The 15,114-nt window shown below is 35.3% G+C and overlaps 1 protein-coding gene across 1 annotated transcript in view; it reads left to right on the top strand.

The window, feature by feature from the left end:
* The window catches only part of CFAP47 (cilia and flagella associated protein 47), a 259,943-nt gene that overhangs the window by 12,035 nt on the left and 232,794 nt on the right, over positions 1 to 15,114 (top strand). Inside the window, exons 10-21 of the mRNA XM_058045574.1 lie at positions 1,715 to 1,928; positions 2,305 to 2,457; positions 3,113 to 3,302; positions 3,407 to 3,503; positions 4,740 to 4,956; positions 5,625 to 5,869; positions 6,817 to 6,947; positions 8,053 to 8,175; positions 9,557 to 9,688; positions 10,951 to 11,028; positions 11,577 to 11,721; positions 13,304 to 13,398. Of these exons, the coding sequence (XP_057901557.1) occupies positions 1,715 to 1,928; positions 2,305 to 2,457; positions 3,113 to 3,302; positions 3,407 to 3,503; positions 4,740 to 4,956; positions 5,625 to 5,869; positions 6,817 to 6,947; positions 8,053 to 8,175; positions 9,557 to 9,688; positions 10,951 to 11,028; positions 11,577 to 11,721; positions 13,304 to 13,398 (1,820 nt within the window). The remainder of the gene's footprint in view (positions 1 to 1,714; positions 1,929 to 2,304; positions 2,458 to 3,112; positions 3,303 to 3,406; positions 3,504 to 4,739; positions 4,957 to 5,624; positions 5,870 to 6,816; positions 6,948 to 8,052; positions 8,176 to 9,556; positions 9,689 to 10,950; positions 11,029 to 11,576; positions 11,722 to 13,303; positions 13,399 to 15,114) is intronic.

Raw genomic sequence — 15,114 nt, 5'->3', positions numbered from 1 at the left:
AAATTTTCATCACATGATTATCTGACATTTATAAGGTTCAGTTTTTGCAAGCAATGCCATGCCACAGTGTTAAGATGTTTCAGGAGTGAATGGAGAGGTATGTAAAGCACAGGAAGAACTAGGAAAGATAACAGAATATTCTTCATTGATTCAAAGTTACTGCTGCCAGATGACCTTGCCAGTTCATACAACCTGCTACAGCTCCTGTGTCCACTGACTCTTCCCATCCAGTGAAGCCTGTGCCAGCATGAAGAGTCTTTCGGGATATCCAATAATTAGTCCTTGATTTGTTCTTTGTGTCCCAAATGTTTTCCACAAACAGCCACTTTGCAGTAGATTGGACTAAGCTGTCACTGGATTATAAACCTGTCCTGGCAAACATTATTTTTTTCTAACATCAAATGTGCTGCAGCCTCTGCAGCACCAGTGCAATCTCCCAACTTGTGCACTGGTGCATGTGGTGGCTGTGGGTGGATCAGGAGCAGAACTTGAATTCTCTTTAGCTGCTGCCAGCTTGAGATGTACTCCCTAAGGAGAAACATTTTTTTCCATTGTGGGGGAGTAAAAAGTGAAAGTTACTGGAAATCATGGTAAGATGTTGTTCTGCCTACAAGTGCTGGAATAAACCAGTGGGCATTCCTGCTACTTTCAGGAAGGTGTTTCCAATCCATGGCTGTCAACCATGGTTTCATGAGAAACTGAAGTTTGGCAATTTGTGTTATTTTTGAAATCCAGAGCTCCTTTAGTTTTCCTGCTTCAGAAACCCAATTAGAAGAAGTGGTTTTTTGGATCAAAGATTTAATGTAGTATTCAAGTTTTTCAGGCTTTCTACATGCTCTTGTCTACCATTTGCTCTATTAATGTTTTGTTCTGGTCCCATTTGCAGGTTTATAAAAACTTACTAAAGGTATCTACGTTTTGCTTTTCGGCTTCATTGAAGTGTGGAGAAAAAATGATTTTGTTTTTAAATCCTTTTCTAGATGCTTCTATATCTTTCTGTTACCTTCTCCCAGTATCTGTGAATGACTTTGTGTAGTTCTGTCTCTGTATTCAGGTGAAGGCAGGGGAGAGACAGGAATGAGGCTTCTTGCAAACTGTGCCTTTCTAGCCAGTGAAAGTTTTAATAACTCCTATGAATTAGAAGATGGAAAGTAGTTTTTTATTTTTTGTTGATGGATGAAAGTAATGCTAAAGTGGGTAAAAAAATATGTTTCATGATATTTTTTTTTTTTTTTGCAGCTGAGGGAAGAAAGGGCAGTTGAAGTTTGACCTGATTTCTGCCATAGTTTTCTCTTTAATGTTCATGTATTTGTGCTTTTTAAAAACTAGAGTGAAAGAGATCTGAGCTGTCTTTTTAGTAGTTCTAGCTTGGGAGATTTTGTCAAAATTCATGCCTCTGTTTGCAGCCCTTAAGACAAGCTTTGGGACACTGTGATTGGTGTTGTGACAGGCAGCTCTGGGTGTCTGATGATGTGTCTGTGCAAAACATAGCATCACAGCTGGACACAGCTGGTTTGAGCTCTGAGTTTTGTTTCTGTGATCCAGGTCAAGGGAAGCGGTTGGCTCTTGGCATAATGTAAAGAGAAAAATACTATGGGATGGGTCGCTGACTGCTGTGCTGCTGGGTAGACCATTGTAAATTAGATGTGTTTTCCAAGACTTTGAATTTTGTTTAGAAAATAATATCTCAAGTTTGTTTTATTTGAATTTGAAGGTCTAACACCCCTGATTTCCAATGAAACTGGACAGTTTGTAGCTCGTGGCAGAGGACAGCTCAGAGATACAGCACCTGTGGCAATCCTTAAATCAATCCGAACACAAATCCATACTCACCGCAAAAACAGGAATCGTGAGGATGGCGCGCTTATAGCCTTTCCCAATGACCGTGCAGCCAGCCTCAGGCCTAGTGATTGGAATAAAAAGTACAGGTAAAAATTATGTGAATCTAATATTTAAACTCACACATTTATATATATCATATAGCAGATCAAGACTGGTTACTCATATGACAGTTCACTGGGTTTTTTTCAGGCTGAAAGTACTTTAAAATTCATTGCATTATTGAGTCTCTTGCTCATAAATTTATTGAGTTTTCTTATGTGAAGCTAAAAATGTAGCTATTACACTTGCAATATTTCATTTTTATGGTTGCCTTTACAAAGTCAAATATTAATAATCAGCTGGGATAAAAAGAATGTTTGAAATGAAATATATATATATAAAAATCAATTATGTTTTCATTCTAGCAAGACCCAGTATCGTTATACATATGTAATGAAACTACAATTCTCTTGAAATATTTAGGACTATTTTCACAAAGACTGAGAGATATAATTATGTAGACCCAGAATTTGCTCTTACTGACTCTGAACGACTGTTAAAAGAAGAAAATAACAAACACTATGTGCAGTTCATTTCCCATTTGAGACAGCGTCGTTTAGAGAGAGAGGCTGCCAGGTAAGACTTGGGTTAAAGGGTAAATAAATACTTTAGGCTCATTCATACACAAAGTATGTGAATATATGTGCAGAATTTACTTGATGGCACTGATCATATGCCTAAATTTGTCCTATGCCAATATGCTTATGATCTTGGGACTTTCATTTATAATGTATTCAAAACCTGTTTTTTTCAAGTATTCAGACACATCGAGATCACTTCCTGGGTAAAGTGTAGGGCTAGAGGCAAGGCACTTGAAATTAAGCTTAAAGTGAACGTAAATTAAGGTGTCAAGTTTTGAGAATGTTTGGTTATGGTTAATAGGAAAAAACATATCATTGACTGTTTTGGATTCTCTTTATATAATAAATATGTATTTCCAACTAGGATTTCTAGCTCACCCCAAGTGACAGATTTAATATGTGAATTATTATATATTGTGTGCACTGAAGCAGATGGAATCCTTTAATCTGACTGGTCCTCTAGACTTATCTTACAGTAAAAACCAAAATAAGAGAAGCATTTTCAAGGTATTTTCTGTGCTTGAGGGTTTTTAAATAATGAAATATTCCTACTTAAAATATTAATTTTTTTGTTTAAAAATATTAAATAATTTAATGTGTAGATGATGGAATGCTCAAACTTCTAGATTCTTTTTTTTCCTTCCCTGTAGGCATTTTTATTTTTATAACAATCCTGTGAGCTTAGGCATTAAACCAGCTGAAGGTCTTAAGTCACCAGACATCTCAGTCACAGATTTTCCCATGGAGAAGCCACAGCCTGAAACACTTCCTTCAGATGACAATTGCATGTTAACTAGTCGAAAACTGGCAGAAATTGTTTCTAAGTCTACAAACAAAGGAGTAAGTTAAATGTTTGAGTAGTATGTGAGCATAAGGTGCTTTCCATATAAGAAATCATAAGAATTTTGATCCTGCTCTGAGGAAGTGTCTTGTGCCTATCACAGGTTTGGAGCTGGCTTAGTCCTATGCCAACTTCTCCCCAGGAGAAGGAAGATTGTAGTCTAACTTTGACACACAAACAGCTTCATCAAATATTCATTGGTAAGCATTTTAATTTGGTTTCTAAATGCATATAGTTGTTATAAAAGCACTTATGTATAGTAAACACATTTTATGATTATAGTTGTTCACCCTAAACAGAAAACAGTTTAATTTGGTTGGCAGCTTGAGACCTACAGTAGTATTTCACTAAAACTTTGTAATTCTCAGCAAATACTGAGATATGGTTAGGTATCAACATGGAAAAGAAGAGTTTCCTTTGAAGCCTGCTCATATCAGAACCTCTTACAGAGAAATCACCACAGCATAGTGTGAGAGCTGCTCATCCCCTTAGGCCTTGTTAGTGGGTAGTACCTGGACCTGCATTAATATCAGCAAGATTCATGGAAGTGCTCTGAATATTTCTGGGAATTAACAGTGAAGATTGATGCACCCAAAAACTAAAACTTCAGGATTCTCCATCAAAATAATTTCAGGACAATATTCTGTGATGGGGAGTAACACCTTCTAAAATTTCATAGTGACTTACTAACAACATCTGTTACTGCTATACTGCTACAGGTCTATTTTTAAGTCAGCTTTTCTTCAGTAAAATTTTTTTGCAGCAAAAAGAATTTTCAGTACTTCCTGGGCTTTTTAAAAGTTTCAGTCAAACCAGGACTTGAATAGTGTAGCTGTGTAAACTGATGTACTTGGGGAAAGGAGGAACAAGATAAACATCATAATACAAAAAGTACTGAGAGTTTTGTCAGGGATTTTATGAGTGCCATGAGCACTCAAGTTAATAGACAGCCTAAGAACTGGTGATAGCAGCAAACTAGGTACTGAAGTAATTCTGTGACCATCACATGACATGAATTATCAAACCAAATGGTTGCACATCAGGGAGCAAACCAACAGGTTGCATACATAAAATTTCAGTGAATTTGTGACAATTTGTCATTTTAAATATCTGCTTAACAAAAAGAAGTATCGATCGTTATTAATAGTCCTGCTAGTAGTGAGCACATTGATTTCCTGTTTTACCAGTTGACTAAAACAAGCACAATTAAAAAATAAATGTCACTGGCTTTTGGCTTGTACTACTGAAAACACTCACAGAACACAGATGATATTTACTTCCACACTTTAGTGATAATTTGTTCCACCACTGGTTTTTGTAGCTAAGTTTGTAATTTGAAGAACTATAAAGTTTGGTCATAGTATTTTAGTAGTTGTGTTTCCTTACATTAGCTTTTACCTTTTAATGTTGAAGATCTTATTTCTTATATAATTCAGGTCCTTCTACTATAGATTTTGGTGATGTTTGTGTGTATTCTACAACAACCAAAGAGCTGCACATCATCAATAATTTGTCAGTTCATATTTGGATACAAGTTGAGATTGAAGTTGCAGAATTGCAGGAGACATCTCCATTGTCTCAGGTGGTGCCTCCTCTTACAAAAACCCATATTCCAGTTGTGTTTGAGACAATCAATGCTGGAATGTTTAAAAAGTAAGGCTTTTTATATTTGTCTTGATTTACACATTTTCTTGGCAATAGTAAATTTTTTTTAAAAAATCACCTGGCTGATTTTAAAGTGTAGTCATGATAATTGTTAATTGTGTACACTCATCTATGGTGACATTGTAATAATCAATTCAGTTTTATGTTGCAGAATTTTCCTAGTACAATACTGTTTATTGTTTTTGATTTTACAGAACAAACAAAAATCTGTCCTGTGAAAAGCCTTATATAGGTAGAGGTGCATCAGGGGAAAAAAGTTGGTTATTATAGTGTATTTGCTAAGAGAAATTTTTATGGAAAATACTGTTCTATTTCCAGCCTAGAATTCATTCACTTGCATCCATGCTCATGTCTTTTAATGCAGATCATGGGAAAATGTATAAAAAAACCTATTCTCTAGTCTGCTGGTATGAGCTCTATGTTTTCTAAGTTTAAAATGACTGTGTGAGACTGATCATCCTTTAGGATGATCTTCACTTCTGACATGATTTAAGTAGTATGCAAAACAACTGCAAACTTTTCTCTTGTCAGTCTTGTGTCCACACTCAATTACTAAGTATTTTCTTGCTAGAGGTTATATTTCAGGTAAATTTTACTCTGAATGTAACAGAGAAAATGCATAAAAATATTGAGAGATAAATATTTTTGTGTTACAGCTCTTTCAGTTACAAAATAAACAACAAACACATTGGCCATGTGCTGGTAATTGCACATGCAAAGCCTATTGAACTTCAGCTGTCTAGAAGGGAAGTGATTTTGAGTCCTGTTTCTGGCTGCCTAGCAGGGACAGAGTTTAGAAGAACTGTGAGGGTATGCAATCCCAGAAACCAACCTGCTGGCTTTATTTGGAAACCTGTAGATGAAGATACAAAATCTGCATTTACTATACAGCCAGCCAGAGGTATGCTATGCAAATACAGTGTGTGTATGTATCTTATGTGTCAACAGTATTAAATAAGACTAACATTTAGCTGATGCTACAAACGATATTTTTAGATTTCTGTCAATAGCAGTGTGTCCCAAAAGCAGTATCAGGTCACAGCTCAGCATCACAGCAGCATTCTCTGTGTAAGCCCTGCCCTGAATGCAGGCCCAGTCCAGCTCCCTGCCTCCATGCCCAGCCAGCAGTGCTTGGGTAAACATTTTTCTCAGCACAGATTGCTGACATTTCAAGAGTGGGGCAGCAGCATCATACACCTCATCAGGATAGGAAATTTTCCAAAAGCACTGAATGAAGCTGCTAAAAAGTTGATGAAGTTTGAGTAATAACATAAATGGCATTCAGTCTGGAATTAGTCTGTATTTGCATCATGCATCTGTATTTGTTAGATGTGTGTATAGCTTTAACCTTCTTCTCTTTGAAAAATAATATTCTGCAGGGATATGTTGGAGCTCCATTATTAAAGAACAAACTGCTAACTGTATTGGAATTAGTGTGCTCTGATTCTTGAGAAAAGATATTTCTGCTCATACTAATTCAGACTCAGTTGCAAGCAAAAAAGTGCATACGGTCTTTCCCCAAGTTGTTATTCTGCAAGAAAGATAGTCTGTTCTTTTATTTTTCTTTTCAGTGTTGGCTATTAGAGTAATTCATGGCTAAAAATACCAGTAAACTGTGAGTGTTTTACTGCAGATTACTAATAAATAGATTATGTAATGCTCATGAGAATCCAAGACCTAATTTTACTTAATTCATCAGACTGTTCAACACCTAAGAAATGTATGCTTACATTCAGTAATGGAAGGTCATTTCACTTTTATGTGCCTATGTTATTTCTAATTCTGCAATGTAATTTGACACTTGTCCATGTGTGTGCTATAGCATCTAAATTGTGTACATATTTTTAGGGTTTGTGGAGCCCTATAGTGAAGTGGAGTGTGAAGTTGTTTGGCATCCAGGGTTCAGCACTCCAGAAACAGGACAATTCACCTTGAGTGTGCGCAAAGGAAATTCAGTTAACTTGAAATGTTCTGCAAAGGTAACAATTCCTGGGACAGCTTTGGAGAAGAAAAATGTGTGGATTTCTTTAAACAAGTAATACCTTTAAATATTTCTGTTATAATCTATTTTTTAATTAGATGATTTAAATTTCATATAGCTTTTACTTAACATGTTTAACTAAAGAGTATTCTCCAAAGACAGGATGGAAAAGGCAAGGCCAACACAATTTACCTTTTCTTTGCTTTTGATGATATTCTACCTTTGGCATCACAGCTTAGTGGTCCTTATAGATTATGGTCTAGTTATTTTGCTTGCCTAGTATGACTAAACAAAGAGAGGCGATACAGCAGTTTTTTAATATATATATTATTTATTAAAGGAATAAAAATCTAGGTGTGCGTGGGAAGGTATATTTCAGAGTTTCAAGGTAACAACAGACTCCTAATTTAATTTTGTGTTGTTATTTGAAGATGGTATTTGAGAAGCAATGTTCTGGGTAGTCTTCTAAACAGTGACATTCAGCTTTGGTTAGTTATTTGTTGTCTTACATTGCATACCAGGGAGTATGAAGAAGAAAGAGTTTTTCTTTTTTTTTTTTCCACACTCTACTACTAGCTACATGTTCTAGAACTTTTACTGGGAGCCAAGAAAACTTTTCCCTTTCTTTTGATGAGCCCAGTTTCGTTTTTGGTTGTTTTTCCTCAGTAGCTATTTTTCTTTTCTTCCTCTTCTTTTGAAGTCTTGGAAGTTTGCCATGTGTAAACCAGGATGTGTATAAATTAGAATATTTAAAATTCTACTGCTATTAATATCTCTGAAATATCTGGTCCTGATCACACATTTGGAGTTAATGAAGTTTGTACTGTTAAATTAAAATATTTTCATTGGTATTCAAATTGAACCAGAAATATCTGTAGGGTTGAGTCTGTTCAATTTGAATGTAAGTTTAATACATTAAGTAAATCTTCTCTCACACTTAAGCTGTGTTTTCCTATTTGAATACTTCCAATTTATGTATTTGCACAACTATATTAGCTCATTATGTGATAAAAAAATTAGGCTGAATTATTTATTTGTACTTAGGAATATGTTTTATATGGTTTCTTGTTTTATCTGTCTCCTTTTTTTTTTTTTTTTAATAGTTTGGTACTACTAGAGTTCAGTTTGTGGCTCAAAGTGTCTCCTTGGCTCACAGTCCAATTGGTTTCACTACTTGTAAGACAGCCACTATTCTAAACACAGGACACCACCATGCATACTTCCAGGTAAGAAAAAATGATTTCTAGCACATTTAATTCCTTGGGTTGAGGGGCAGAAGGGAGTTAATTTTACCAGATCATGTTATGGTTTTTGTGTTTTCAGTTATTAAATATGAACCTATTAAGGTTTTTGTGACATTTTCTGGAGAAACAAGATTGATGTAAACAGGAATTCTGTCCCTCTGTCAAATTTGCACTGATGGGTAGATGGGACAAAAGACAAGCAAAGTGGTGATGGCCTAAATGATTGTGGCAGTTTCCTGAGAGCCAGGGCTGAGGGTAGAGCCCCATACTGGGGTACCCTATGGAAAAGCATTTATTGGATGTTTTTCTGCATTGAGAGACAGAGCAAACTGGCTGTTCATCCCACCCTTGCTGCCCAGTCAGGGCATGCAGGGACCCAGAGCAGTCACAGCACATGGAGTGGCTTTGCTAAACCAACATCCAGGGGCAAGAGGGGCTCTGCAAAGAATTGAAGAAGGGATTAGATGGTTGCCAGAGTGGGTATAGGCATAATACACCAATTAGTAGGAAACCTAACTTCATTTAGTTTTGCTGGTCACAGAATAATTGCTGTGTTTAGTGAAGGAAAATAATTTTCATTAAAATCCTCAGAGTTTTGTTACTGCATTATTACAGTACTGAGAAACATGTTTAATGTATTTTGATTTGTACCAGATTTCTCTTTTATCAGCTGAGCATTAAATAACAAGTAGTACCATAGTGTTGGAGGCTGGGTCTGAAAGAATAAAATCAGCATAGCCTGTAACACAAACAAACATACCCAGCCTTTTTAGCTTCCAGAATTACTCTTAAGCCAAGACATAGCTGGTTGATCTTGGTCACTATCACCTGTGTAGCTATAATTTAAAAAGCTATCTGTTAGGAGTGCATTAGAAGAGAATAAATTCCTTTTTGTCTTTTCTAACTGTGGGTAAACTGAGTATTTTCTTCTAATATTATCACTGAGTTATACAGAATTGGGGTTCTGTGTCCTGTGAATGTCAAAAAAGAAGTGGTGAATTTATTTGCCGCCGAAAAAAAAGTTTTGTAGAATATTTGGAAGACTTGCTAGGTAGCAAATCTTAATTTTGATAACTTAGTGAATACAACCCAAAACTCAGAACTCCAAGATTCCAATTGGTGGAAAGAATTATTTCATAGTAGAAACTGACATTTATGTTAAGAAATCTGTTACTTTATTTTGCTTTACTTCCATTTTCTCCCAAACTTCTATGTCCAAGTTAGCATTATATGCTATGAAGGTTCTCCTTGTAAGAATATAAAAGCTTTATGATAGATACATTGGTATAAATAAAACAACAACAACCAAACCAAATAAATGCAAACACCTTTTTGTGTATGTTTCTTGTTTGTGTTTGTGAAGGTTCTTGACTCCAACCCACTGCCTGGAATGAAAATCACACCCTCTGAAGGAGTGATTCCTGTGGGAGGCTTTGTTGATTTAAAAATCTCTTTCACTCCAAAGGCACACATGAGTTTTGATAAAAAAGTGGAGGTATTTCAAAATGGGAAGAGCTTTTGCTTTTGAGTGTTATCCTGTGTGTTTATGTATGTATGTTCATGGATCTTTTGGATTTTATTTCCAGTGTCCTAATGCTTTTTAAGAATAAGGTTTTCTTGCAGCAGATCATTTCTGCTGTAACAAATTCTGTTTTTGGTTTCTTGGTTTTCTTTTTTTTTCTCAATCCTGCTCAGAACTATCAAAGCATCCTCTCAGTTTGAGCTGATTCATATTATGCCACTGTCAAGCTGTTTGAAGTAATGGGTGATTGTTCTTTATGAGATAATGCAGACATACCTGCAGTTTCTGTAATCTATAGAGAGGCAAGATTGGAATACTCAAACGTTTTTAATTTCTTGACTTCTTTTTGTGGTTTTCTCGGAGATGGCTCTATTAGTAGCTTTACTTTGATAGTAGGTGTGCAAGAAACTTGTAATATATTTTGTTTTCTGCATGCCTGCTTCCCTGGATAAGTGAAATTGGGAAAGAAAGATGCTATCAAGGGCCTGAATTTTGATACCATTTCTGACTGATCCTGGATTCACCATCTTCTGGGGCTGCTTGTTAAATCTAGTATTCATTTATTGTTTTTCATTTTTACAACATATTTAATATTCTCCAGAACAATAGTGTGTGTCTTGTTCCAGCACCTCTGTGAAGCAGTGTGTGTTGTGATGCACATTCCAATCCTCACAGCTGCTGAAGACAGATCTTTCCTGTTGAAAAAAATACTCATTCTAGTAACACAACCTCCTGTGATATTATTTTTGTCTGCAGAATTGGGGAAGACTGGTCACTGGTCTTTCTTAAAACTTTGGGTTGTGTTTTTTATTTTCCTTATTTTCTTTTTTTTTTTTTTTTTTTTTTTTTTTTTTTTTTTTTGTTCTGGATTTTTAATTAACAATTGTATCTATCTAGCTATATCTTTCCCAGATGTGGTATGCCACAAAGGCATGATTTGAAGCCACATGTCACTGGAATGTGTATGTATATATATATATATATATATTTATGTTCTAGAAAATGAAGGCATTTACTCTATCATCTCTTAATATTTCTGCAGTAAAAATGCATTATATTATAAGGGCAGAGTTGTTTTCAGTGCAATTTATAGTGACTCTCTCCACTCTGATCTGTGGGGTAGGGTTGGGTTGTTTTTTTTTTGTTAAACTTTTTTTTCATGTGATTATGAGAGGTTTGGTGAGGTTTTTATGTTAAGATGACTTTTCCACAGTCCGTGTTATTCCTTCACTTAGGTAGCAGTGAGGAATGCAGCAGAACTCACACTTAGGATCAGTGGATTTTCAGAGATCACTGAAATAGGTATTGATGTGGTAAGTGTGAAGAAATTGTAGCAATTGGTAAGACTGGTTAAGTATTTTGCTTTCTCTAGATGTCAAAATGGCTCCTCTCTACTTCATATTTTTCATTTCTTCCTAAACTAACATCCCAAGAAAATGATGAAAGAGATGAACTTAGATATTAAAACCCAAATTTACATATAAAAATTACACTAAATGATAGCTGACAGCTTTGGTTTTTGAATTTGGCAATCTGGAATAAGTATGTTAAATGGGAGAGTATTTCTTAAGGTGGTTATAGCAAAAAATGCAATAAAGGGAAAAGTAAGTCACTGATCGGTTTATTGAATGATTAAAACTTTTCTGATAGTGTAACTGGACTTGATATTAAGTTCTAAACTCTTGTAGTTTGTGTCCTGGAAAGATTTTAAAGATAAGAGTTATGTGAGACTATTGATTAACCAACACTGTTATTGTGTTATACATTGTGAATCTTGCACAATTATATTTTTTTACATTCTATTCAGTTAAAAACTTGACTTCACAGTGGTTTGACCCATTTTTCTTCTTTAAACTTACAGGGAATATTTGAATATCAAGGTGTTTATGTTGGCTCTACAAAATCAATTCCATTTTTGCTGCAGAACAAAGGACAATCTTGTACTAGAGTGCAGTTTGATTTTATTGACCATAAGGATTTTAAATTGTATGCTGAAGACAATTCAGGTATTTGCTTTTGCTATAGCAGAATTTTCATTACATATAGGAATGAATAATGCTGAGAGAAAATCTGTCAGACCATTTCTGGTAGCCAAATTTTCTGATATAAGAAAACCTTAAGCAATTATTTTAGAAGAGTTCCAATTTTTCTGATATAAGAAAACCTTAAGCAATTATTTTAGAAGAGTTGCTTAATATAAATTAAGAGGAGACATTTTGGTTTGCCTATAAGATGACATTTGACAAAAAAGAAATATTTGCAGAATGTCAGGTTGCCTGTAGATCTTTTTTTTCTGCAATTTTTCCTCCCCAGGATTGGTAAGGTATAATAAAAAAAATAATACCCTCTTACTAGTTAAAATGAAGTACTAAGAAACCCAAACAAACAAAGCCAAACAATTGTATTAATTTCCTATTCATGGAATCATACCTGCTTTTTGGACAATATTTACCCTTTGATCATCTCATTACCAGTGTAAGGGTTTTTTGTTTTTCCCAAAGGGACAGGGTGTCTGCAGGTTAGTGTCAGGGCCTCTGTTCTGTATGAATGCTCAGCTCAGGAAGTTATTGGGGCAGGAGTAGAAATGAATTCTTTTTTGCTTGATAGAACAAATGCAGATTCTTATCCTGCACATTGTTGCTCATGGCTTTCCTACTTCAGTCATGGCATCTCCTTGGATGTTTCCGCAAGAGAATTTTACAGAGACAAGGGGCCTTACAAGCAAAGCTGCAAACTCAGGAAGTTAAGACTCATTCTTTTTCAAGACAATATTATAAAATTTAGTTGTGTCTTTATGTTGAATGATGCATGTATGGATGATGCAAAAAAAGATCTTCCAAAATTAGAGGGGTTTTCTTACTATGTGGTGCACTTAAAAGGGAAGAGAAGGTGAGGGCTCCTGGTCAGTCATCTTAAGTTCCAAAAGAGCTGTAAGGCTCTTTACAGCAGACAGGCAGCCAGCATGGGATCAGACCCATTGCACATGATCAGAGTTTGTGTTTGAAACCACTCCTGTGACATCCAGTCAGATTCAGTACTCAGATGGTGAATACTGGATGAACACTCCTGGTGTTCCGTGGTGGATACTGATCTTGGAGGAATATTACATTTGCTGGAAACCTGTGCTTCTGCCAGTACCTTAAAATTGAACATGGAAGTCTGAAAAAAGAAGCAAGCCTTATTGGAAATGTAGATTATGCCTAAAAGTAATTAGAAAAAAAAACCACCAAACCCATTTCAGCCAAATATTTTTATCCCTGTGGTATTAGTTTATTATGTAATTAAGTATTTAAGCTTAACACTTGTATTCAAAGGTAAAGGACAATGTTGTTGGTTTTTTTGTCTGAAATATTGTGTTTTCCCAAATGAGCAACTTCCATGAAAATTGCTGGTGATTAATACTGCCCAGAATTGCCTTCAGAATTCTTATGAGAGATACTATATTCCATTGTAACTTTGTGAGAAATGCTTACCATGCAAATATATAGATACTTGATACTGGGAATCACTTTGAAATCCTGCAGCTATTATAAAGTTGCTATTTCATGCAGTAACATCTGTAATTTGATTGTGAATTTTGTTTGGCAGCAATTGACCGTTCTCGTTCAAAGCCTTATCTCTATACAGTTTACCTAAAGGAAGAGTCATCTTTGCAATGCTTCCTGACCTTCACACCCAAAAGGGTAGGTTTATGGAACAGTGGGGATTCAGTTAATTAAAATCATGCTCTGTGAAATTTCTGTGGTGGGAGAATAGAGATTTTAGATGAACATTTTAGTCTGTGCAATAGTTTTATAATTAGTAATGCAGTTCTTAAGAAAACAAGTTCTTAAATAACCTTTTTATAACTTTAAGTGTTTGCATACACAAAGAAAACACACTTCCTCAATGGATTAAAAATGGTGTAAACTAACACTGAAATGTCATACCACACATTGATGAAATCATTCAACAAACCAGCAGCCAACTTCTTTAGCAGCTGTTCTTGCCTGTATTCCCAGATGACCCAAGAAACTGCAAATGTACATAAGTTTTATGTCTCATAAAGATTGGAAAAGTTGCTTTCTGGTTGAGCTATTTGAGTGTAAAAAATTGAAGATATGAGACTAAGTTACTTTTACATCCGAAAATTAGCATTTTATTGGCAGTAACTGTCAATAGAGAGTACTCAAGTGAATTTTAAATCCAACCCCATGGAAAAATGCTTTGGAAATTGGAGGTTTGGGGTTTCCACATATTTGGAGAACAATGAACTGCAAAAACTTTATGTATGATATCATAAACCAGCTTCAGAACAAGCAATTAGGGATCACTTCTACAGCATATAAATCCATTGCATTATTTGCACTTTTACCTTAAAAATGAATAACAGATATTATGCATCTTGAAAGGGTCAGGAGTATTCTTTTTCCACCACCCACCCACCTCCCACTCCTGCTTTCCATTTTATACTCCTGCAGTATAAAATGGAATTCCTTTGTTCAAAGCATCATTCAAATAATACTTGTATATTACAGGCTGTGTCTGATAATGTTGTGATTTTCTTCTGTATGCACATGGAAGCTATTGGATTGAGTTTATGGCCCATACATTACCCTGAAATAATTTTTCCTGACAGAATATGAGTCAATAGATTTATAAAAAAATTCTTTCTGTAGTATGGCAGGCCTTGAATTAAGGGATAATAAATACTTGTCATATGTTTTTAAGTGTCAGGAAAGTATGTAATTGTTTGCAAAATGGTACCTACAGAATATCATGAGTGACCTATAATCAAACTGGAGAAACTCAGCAAAGGAAAATGCTGGCATTTTCCTTTGAGTAAGAAGGGCAAGTAATGGGAATACAGAAGTAGATAATGCTCTTGGAATAATCTGTGTGTATAACATTGCAGGCCACAAGCTGAACAAGAATTAAGAGCAGAGACTTACCATCCCAATAGGAATATTTTTATTAATAAAGCAAGTAAAATAGTTATTCTAATCAGGACTGACAACACTTCAGCTGCACACTTTTCCCGTGTGGGATGCCATGTTTAAAGAAAGAAGTGGGACAATTCCACTTGGAAAGAGAGTCCAAAAGAAATCAATGGAAAAGAGAGTAACTCTGTTTCCCATTGTGACATTTGAGTTCTATTTGCTTTCCTTGTCAAGTTGCAGGATAGAATAAAAGTAGAAGTGTTGCTACTGACACTGCTGTGAAGTAATATTTCTGAAGAACGCTGAAATAGTAAATTGTTCTCTATGTTTAATTTAGCTTGTTCCTGAACATGGTGGTCAGGATTGCTGTTCATTATTGATAGCCATGTCCAGCTGTCATTTGTCCTGGTTTACATTGGCTCAAGTGAAGATAAGGTTATGCCAGTTGGAAGTCTGCTTTAATTGTCGTATAAATTTGGA

Source organism: Melospiza georgiana, chromosome 2 (genome assembly GCF_028018845.1).
Source record: "Melospiza georgiana isolate bMelGeo1 chromosome 2, bMelGeo1.pri, whole genome shotgun sequence".
Classification (NCBI taxonomy): Eukaryota; Metazoa; Chordata; class Aves; order Passeriformes; family Passerellidae; genus Melospiza; species Melospiza georgiana.
This window is presented reverse-complemented; position numbering and strand designations above follow the sequence as displayed.